This window comes from Dysidea avara, chromosome 1 (assembly GCF_963678975.1).
Source record: "Dysidea avara chromosome 1, odDysAvar1.4, whole genome shotgun sequence".
Lineage (NCBI taxonomy): Eukaryota > Metazoa > Porifera > Demospongiae > Dictyoceratida > Dysideidae > Dysidea > Dysidea avara.
Window position 1 is genome coordinate 57,040,026 of NC_089272.1, and position 8,487 is coordinate 57,048,512.

The following is an 8,487-nucleotide window of genomic DNA, read 5'->3' on the forward strand; positions in this document are numbered from 1 at the left end:
ATCAAGCATAATGCTAGCATAATAGGCAGCAGTTTTTCAATAAATTGGATATCCATGCATGTTAAAAATCACTTAATATTGATTGTTTTGTAAAGGTACTTTTCACTGAAGTATCTTACATTCATACAATACACCCATTTTCTGGTAGCTACACAATGCATACTTATCAGCAGTTATTTATGTTATTAATTTTTGCTGTATTCTGTTTTGTTATGCTGCAATGCTAACAATTTCTGTTTACAGTTTAAATCTAAAATTTAATTTACCAGCTTAGCATGTAATAATTTTGTTCTAACAATCTTGTTAATCGTAAGTTGACTGTTCTATTAGAGTATGTTGATATAGTATGAATAGAACAGTCAACTCCCTGTTTCCCATCATGGAACAGTCAGCTGGGGTTTTGTAAATTTCTTTTTAGTTTTTGTTTTATGACATCGTAAAGTCAGATTATGGATTTTTCTGTGAAATTTGTTGAAAACCACAATAAAGTACGCTCTGAGACACTGCAAATATGTATAACCACAAAAAAAACAAAAAATTATGAAATACTAATGAGCAAAGCAACACATGAAAGGATAAAAACATTATACAATGTATCTAGTGGCATATAGAAATAAATGCGTGGGCGAGGAAGTAAAATAAGTTTGGAGGTTTATGCCTGGTTGCACTATAGTATAAGACAATAAAACAAAAAATCCAGTTCAGTATAATAGTAATGCAAACACCTCATTGCGTAAGTTAAGAGTATGAAAACATCACTATTAAGCATACACTATACCTGTAGCTAGTCTAGTCCACTGATTTTATACTGAAAATCTCTAATAAAACATTTGGTGTGTCACACATATGATCCAGGCAACAAATTTCAAGGTTGGTTACTGGTATAATTTTTTTCACAATTCAATAATATGACAAACAATAATATTATTATGTATCAGTCTTTTCATACAAAATATAAGTATATGCATGTATGTACAAATACTATGTCGTTGTGAGGGGGTTCTTCTAAGATTTGCGACACACTCGACACCTACTAAGTCTGTCTAATGCACCATCAGCATCAGTTCTTTCCATTGGTAATCCATCAATAGACACCAGCCAGAAGCTCAGGTTATCTTGGTAGTAGTGGCAGATAGCTTTGGCATTGCATTCCACAAATGGTTGGGTACGGAATTCTGTAAGACAGGAGCCTGGTGATTCCAGCTGTTGGCCACTACCTTCAGAACCAACTCCAGTATTCTGAAAAATAATAATAATAACAATTACTAAACATGTAGAAACAACTTAGCAGGATGGCTAATACACTATACAAGTTTTGGATTGTAAAATAAGATCCTTCAAAATCAGGACTATATTACTTTTGTTGAATTTAACACAATGTTGTTCATCCATATAGACCCTGTGCGCAATAAGGCGTGGCACTTTAATACATCATCGAAATGGCACATTTACCATTTTTTTGAGGGCAAAAACATATTCGTTCCATGCTAGGAATTAAAATAAATGTAATGTGAAGTATTCATATTGAAAAACAGAGGTGTGCTGTTAAAAAGTAAGTTACTAGGTAAAAGTACATAACATACTTTTTGCATGCCACCCAGGGAAGGTTTTTTTTCAACAGAACACTAGATACTTTTTGCCCTCATTTCCCTCTGAAATCCCCCCCCCCCCCGTAAATCATCGTGAAATCTGAATCCATAGCACCTTTTCGCCGGACCATGCCTTAGTGCGCATGTGGTCTATATAGCAATGTACAGCACTGCAGACCATTGGATAGAAAAGAATAATAGTATGAGAATAAAATCTCAGCAACTTACCATTAGGAAACTGTACCCTGTCCATACACTCTGCCATGTTGATGGGCAGTCAGGTATTGAGTTAGACTGACTGTGGACAGTAAGAATGGCAGAATCAATTTCACACACTGAACAACGAGATATGTGATCTTCATTTTCATCCATGGGGATCTCTTCACTGTCAACAGCAGCATTTGTAGACAGCCAGTAAGTTTTCTCACTGCGGAATGAGTAATGGCATCTGGCATTCTCTCCTCTACCACGGCACATCATGAAAGGTATCGTATTAAAGCGACGCGCACAAGAGCCAGGTTTTCCTAAGTCTTGGCCATGGCCAAAGCCATCACCATCAGTGAAGCCCATACTGTATCCTTCCCACAATCGCACTGATCCAGCCGGACATGCTGGAGTACTGTTGGTCTGACTGTGTAGTGTGATGAGGTTGAAGGGAGTTCCTGATTCACCACGACCACCAGGTACACCAATATCTCCTTTGCTTCCCTTCATTCCTCTTGGACCATCTGACCCTGCTGGACCATCACCTCCAAGTTCACCCTTCATCCCTTGAGGGCCTAGCATACCCTTTTCACCTAGGAATAAGTAAAAACAAGTTGATCTTGTGCTAACTGCACTACAGATGTGCTTTTGAAAATTAGCTAGACAAAGTCCTAAGGCTTTTTGTACTTGAAGGGATACTGCAAAACAGTTCTAGCAGGCATCAAAAAGGCCAGCTACAGTTTGCCAGTTACAATTAAAGAGGCAGTTCAGATAGTCTGTAGAGACCTACTTCACCAGTACTTTTATTCAGCAAAAAGAAGCTGCTTTAGAGTATTGCAAAAGTTTAATATAAGGTCTATACAGTGTTCATTTCCTACATACAGGCTGCATGCACTAAACGTTTTTCTCACATAACACAAACATGAAATGTTTTGCTCACATATACTAGCACAAACTAAAAAAACTAGCATTTTGGAAAAATGATTTCAGAAACCAGGTGCATGTCCAATGTTGTGGGATATACACACATACATGCATACTTACCTTGCAGTCCCATTTTTCCTGGTGGTCCTGATCTTCCATTAATGCCATCTCTTCCTGGTTCACCTTTGGCTCCTGGAGTACCACTTTCTCCTTTCATCCCATTCGTTCCAGGTATTCCAGGATCTCCCGGCTTCCCAGATAAACCAGGGTTACCTCTCATACCCTTCTCTCCAATTGAACCTAAAGATAAAGCAATACTGGTATTACTGTTTATTGAAGTTGCACTATAAGTTGTGGAATTCCTATATACACCACACAATAAGTAAGGCTCACACACAGACTCTATCACTACTATAATATGCACTCTACCTACAGTACACATACATATTTAAAACTGGTGACAAAATAATCATGAAAAGTTCCATGGCAGTTACTTAAAAAAAAGAAGTTTATTGATATAAAGGGTTAGTATAGAGAGTATGTTGTTACCTTTCATTCCCTGATCTCCATTTGGTCCCACTGGTCCTGGATCACCTTGTCGTCCTCTTTGACCTCGAGCTCCATTATCTCCAGTGTCACCCTTTGGACCTGTGTATCATAAATAACTGCTAAACATATTGTACAATTTGTACATACATACGTATTTAACATCAATAGCATGTCAGCTTGTTTATTGTGAGAGTACAGTTATAGGATTGTCATAAAGCACATGTACAGGTAGGTATATGCAGTTATTAACAAGCCGATGTTGTGCTACTTTCAACAAATCAGGTTCCCATGCAAAGTTGCTCTGAATTTTTGTTCACACATACGTACATACAGGATTGTAAATGAGACATGCCGCTTTTCAACTTTAACTTGAAGGAATTCGTTATTCCCAAGGACAGCTACATTGTTTTTCAGTTTTTTGCCATAGAGCCTATTGGAAATGGCTATCACTATAAATTCACTTTACCAGTGTTTCAAAGTGGCACAAATTGACTGCCTTAATGCAAAGCTTACCTTCCTGACAGTTTAATACACATGCACAGGCTGATTTTAGCATACAAAGTTTTGCTATGTGGGTGCAGAAAGACAAACAAATATAGACAAACATACTACGTTGTTTTTCAGTTTTTTGCCATAGAGCCTATTGGAAATGGCTATCACAATAAATTCACTTTACCAGCGTTTCAAAGTGGCACAAATTGACTGCCTTAATGCAAAGCTTACCTTCCTGACAGTTTAATACACATGCACACACAATTTAAGGAAGCTAGGCACTCACCACAGCCATCCTTTGTGGCTGTGGGCGTCACTTGGTTTAAAAATTAGTGCTGCATACTTAAGTACTTAAAATGACAACGTATACAAACATGTTTCAGTGAGCATAGACTCACTGGCTGAGCAAAAAGCTCAGTAGAAAAATGGAATTGAATTTCAAAAATTTACTATGTGCATTAACGGGATGTACTGGCATATTATACCAAAACATTCATGCTACAGTGAGTATATACAAGTATAAGTACACAAACGTTTGTATCTACTGTGTGAACACACACACACACACACGTACCTATTGGTCCTGTAGGACCTGTGTCACCTTTCTCACCAGCTGGGCCATCATTACCAGGTGTACCTGTTAAGCCAGTTTCTCCTGTATCGCCAGCATCTCCCTTCATGCCTTGTGGACCGGTCGGTCCTGTTTCTCCTTGTAAACCCCTGTCTCCTCCATCACCTTAAGAGAACAAAATCATTATTTTGAACAAACTCCATAACACACTAAAAGCACATGCCATACTTACAGTAATAAACTTACTGTTGTATATTACCTATGATCCCATTTACACAAAAAAGTGAAAAATTCTTACACACTGATTCAAGGTGCATTTGTACGGAAAAACTATTGCTCTAGTATTCACAATATTAAAGAGAAAACAAACATATCAAAAACTAAGTCAGGTTCTCAATGCATGGATGCACACAAAGATATTCAGTAGAACCTTGAGGACTTGGGACCATGATAGTGACATTGAAAACTTTTCACACACAAACACCAAAATCTGCAATGTTCTAATGGACCATGGAAAATGTCCTGTATCAAAGTTCAGGCTGTCCTGATTGAGCAGTTACAGTACGCTGTAAGTGATAATAAACTGCTATATGTACCTTTAGGTCCTATTGGTCCAGCTTCACCAGGCTCTCCTTTCATGCCCCGTGCTCCAGGACTACCATCAACACCATCGTCTCCTTTAGGTCCCCTTGCTCCATTTGATCCATCCCTACCAGGGTTACCATTCAGACCCTGTGCTCCCAGCTCGCCTTTCTGTCCCTTCATACCAGTATCACCTGCACAGTCACAGCACAAAACATGTCTGAATAAATGTGCACAGAAATGTGCTTTGTGCATGCTAATGTTGTGGTGCTTTACTATGTCAGTTGATGCATTATATGGCTTACAATTTTACAACCTTAAAGCCAATAAGCTACATACGCTTGAATCATAAATTGACCAGACATGGAATATGTAGTTGTGTAAAAATTTCAAGTAACAGTACCTTGTGGTCCTTGTGCGCCATCGTTACCATCGTCTCCCTTTGGTCCAGCTACTCCTGGCAATCCATCAGCTCCAGCCTCTCCCTTCATTCCTTTCTCACCGCGATCACCTTGGGAGCCCTTAGCACCTTCAGCAGCAGCAAGGCCTGGTTCACCCTATACATGATGACAACCATATGAAGTATTTACAATGGGTAGCTTGAAAAGTTACATACATACAGTATTGTACACCCACTTTGTATTATATCATGGGCATGTACTGTATATATGTGACCTAATTTTAGAAAACCGTCGATATCCGCACAATTTTCAAAATGCATTTTATTTGTTCTTTGTTTTCTACAGGGACAGAGGAATGGACTAGCTAAGTTTCAGCTTCATAAGTTAAGCAACGTTGGAAATACAGCACTAGACAGCCGGACGAGCAAATAAATTGATATGTACAGCAGCTATCGAGAAAAGAATCTACAGGCGCTTACATAAACCATCATAACTTACTAATACAACGGCGTACGAATTTGGATATTGGCTCATTGCGTTCGCCATGAATTAATGCATCCACTAAGGTATAGGTTTTCCTCAAACATGCTTCTGTGGTCGAGAAGGAAGGCAAGTTAACTGAAAAATGATCGTCGGTAAATTCTTTCATCACCGCAACGTAAACAAACGTCTGTAGCTTTGAAATTCTTTCGTGTATGGAGATGAAACAAAGATTTTTGTACTCCCTATGAACAGGCGAACACGATGATACCCAGGATGTATCGATTGGAGGCTTAATTCGCCCACCAGTAAGGCCATAAAAACTTGTGTAATTTTTTTTCTGAAGCTTGCGTTTTTTACCCATAGTTTTTAAATGCGTTTTATTACAAAAGTACTATCGTATGTATATCGACGGTTTTCCAAAATTCGGCCACATATGTAGAACACACATACATGCACACACACACGCACACAGACACACTATACATAAGGGTATACAGATGACTATGTGTTACCTTAGGTCCTTGAAGGCCAGCAACACCTGGGTTACCCGGTTCTCCTTGTGTTCCAGGAATACCATCAATTCCATCATTTCCACTCTCTCCTGAGTCTCCTTTCTGTCCCTTTTGCCCATCACTTCCATCAACACCGTTTCTACCATTAGCACCATTGTCTCCGGGAAGTCCCCGTTCCCCATCATTACCTTCATAATAGCAACAACACAAACAATTTAATATAAGTAGTGCTAATACATGCAGTACTTTGAACACTATAAAATGAGGCTATATGCGAACTAGGCAGGTTGTTGAGGAGACAGTCACATATCAAAAATACACTCCCATATCAAAAATACACTCCTCTTATATTTAAGATAATATATACTACCTCTGTTTCTTTTTAATGCATTCCTGAGCACTGTTAGCTGTGCTATGTGGCATTTATATACCTCTTTAAAGTGTGAAATGACATTAGACAACGGGTTTTGGACGATATTTGTAAAGTATGTAGGGCTTTTATTCTGATAAAAGACCTGTACACAGGTATCTTACTGGGTAAGATACCTGTGACAAACAAATTGTATACTTTGTGAGTTTCCAACAAAATTCCAGCAACAGGGGCCTTTGTCTAAGTACATGTAACGTGCATTGCTAGGGTTTTTCTGATGTAATAATCACCTCAGCTCCACATCGCTTATTATCACACAGATCCTTCAGGGTTGTTTATCCACTAAGGAATCGTAGCATTGCGTGTCTTAATTGTATCTAAGTGGTCTAAACAATGTGTATACATACTTGTTGATTTTAATTTAAAAACTTCACACAAATTTAAATTAATCAAATGCATTGTATGCAATCGCTGTACTAATAGATTTTTAACTGTGTTGTGTTTTTGTGATCTCTCTTGCTGAAATCAGCATTAAGACAACTTCTCTGTATGTATTTTGTATACAGCGGAACCTCTCTAAAATGGACACTTTAACACCAGAATTCTTGTTTTAACAAAGATGTTTTTCTCTTTTAGAGGTAAAAATGTACTAACCAGACCTGCTTTTTTTGTCTTTCCCAGGCTAGATGGACTGCCCTTGCCACCACCCCCAGCACTAGGTGTTAAAGTGCTGGACAGCTGGAAATACCAGCAATCAAACAAGGCCGCCAGACTCCAAGCGACCCTCGGAGTAGGCCAGATCAATATTAGTGGATCTGTTGGACCCAAAATGTTTGTCCATCTTATGATTTTCTATTGTGTCCTTAATTTGGAGAGCAGTTTCACTGTAATATTATGCACACTGAAGAGTGTAATTGAAAGTGGAAGAGAGGGAGTTTTCTCCATACACTCCATGCTCGATACCACTGAATTAGATACAGTATGTACACAAAGAATTCTTAACATGATTTTGGTACAAATGTTTACCTGGCTCTCCTTTTGGTCCTTGGATACCTTCAGGTCCAGGTTCCCCACATCACCCTTCATGCCAGGGGAGCCGTCAACTCCATCCAATCCATTTTCACCATCTGGTCCAGGAGGTCCGGCCACTCCAACACGTCCATTGGGTCCGCGGGGTCCTGTTTCTCCATCGTCACCTTTCTGTCCTATAAATTAAAATGACAAAAATATTTGAGAATCATATGTGTATATGATCATATTAGAAGTGTCAGGACTGCATATGTATGATGGTGGATAGATGTCAGCTGGGTTGTACTACAGTGTGTAAGGAGTGCCTATTGTAACAGTTGCAGGAAAGAAGTCAATATGGGAGTGTATAAACAGTGGAATGGACTACTGGAATGGTCGAATACTGGAATGGAATTTTTTAAAGTTTAATATCAGTTTTTACATCTAAATAAGTACAACTCCTCCGTTAAGTAAGCAAACAAACAATAGGGTAGTGTCTAATCACTGGACTGGACTACTGGACTGGCATTTGTTAGGTTTACACATTTTAAAGGGTGGGGTTACTGTACATTTAGGTGACTTGTGACAACATTTCAGTACTGAGTAGTGAATATGATACTTTAATCCTAAAAAGTAGCTGTGATAGCCAATTAACTGCATTCTATTCACTGCTACTCTACTGTATGGCATGCAGATATGTATACCCAAAAATGTTTCTCTCACTGTTAGGCACACATGATTATTGTAATACAACTTTCTATAACATATTATGGTGTGTGTGTGTGAACACACATACTAGATC

General features: G+C 38.6%; 1 protein-coding gene across 1 annotated transcript in view; it reads right to left on the reverse strand.

Moving 5' to 3' along the window:
- Positions 1-863: 863 nt before the first annotated feature.
- LOC136247804 (collagen alpha-1(III) chain-like) overlaps positions 864-8,487 on the reverse strand; it is a 20,380-nt gene continuing 12,756 nt past the window's right edge. The window contains exons 19-28 of the mRNA XM_066039631.1: positions 7,704-7,882; positions 6,854-6,917; positions 6,308-6,495; positions 5,315-5,468; positions 4,926-5,105; positions 4,333-4,494; positions 3,267-3,365; positions 2,838-3,017; positions 1,818-2,386; positions 864-1,239 (exon numbers count right to left, since the gene is read on the reverse strand). Coding sequence (XP_065895703.1) covers positions 1,006-1,239; positions 1,818-2,386; positions 2,838-3,017; positions 3,267-3,365; positions 4,333-4,494; positions 4,926-5,105; positions 5,315-5,468; positions 6,308-6,495; positions 6,854-6,917; positions 7,704-7,882 — 2,009 coding nt within the window. The 3' untranslated portion in view covers positions 864-1,005. The remainder of the gene's footprint in view (positions 1,240-1,817; positions 2,387-2,837; positions 3,018-3,266; positions 3,366-4,332; positions 4,495-4,925; positions 5,106-5,314; positions 5,469-6,307; positions 6,496-6,853; positions 6,918-7,703; positions 7,883-8,487) is intronic.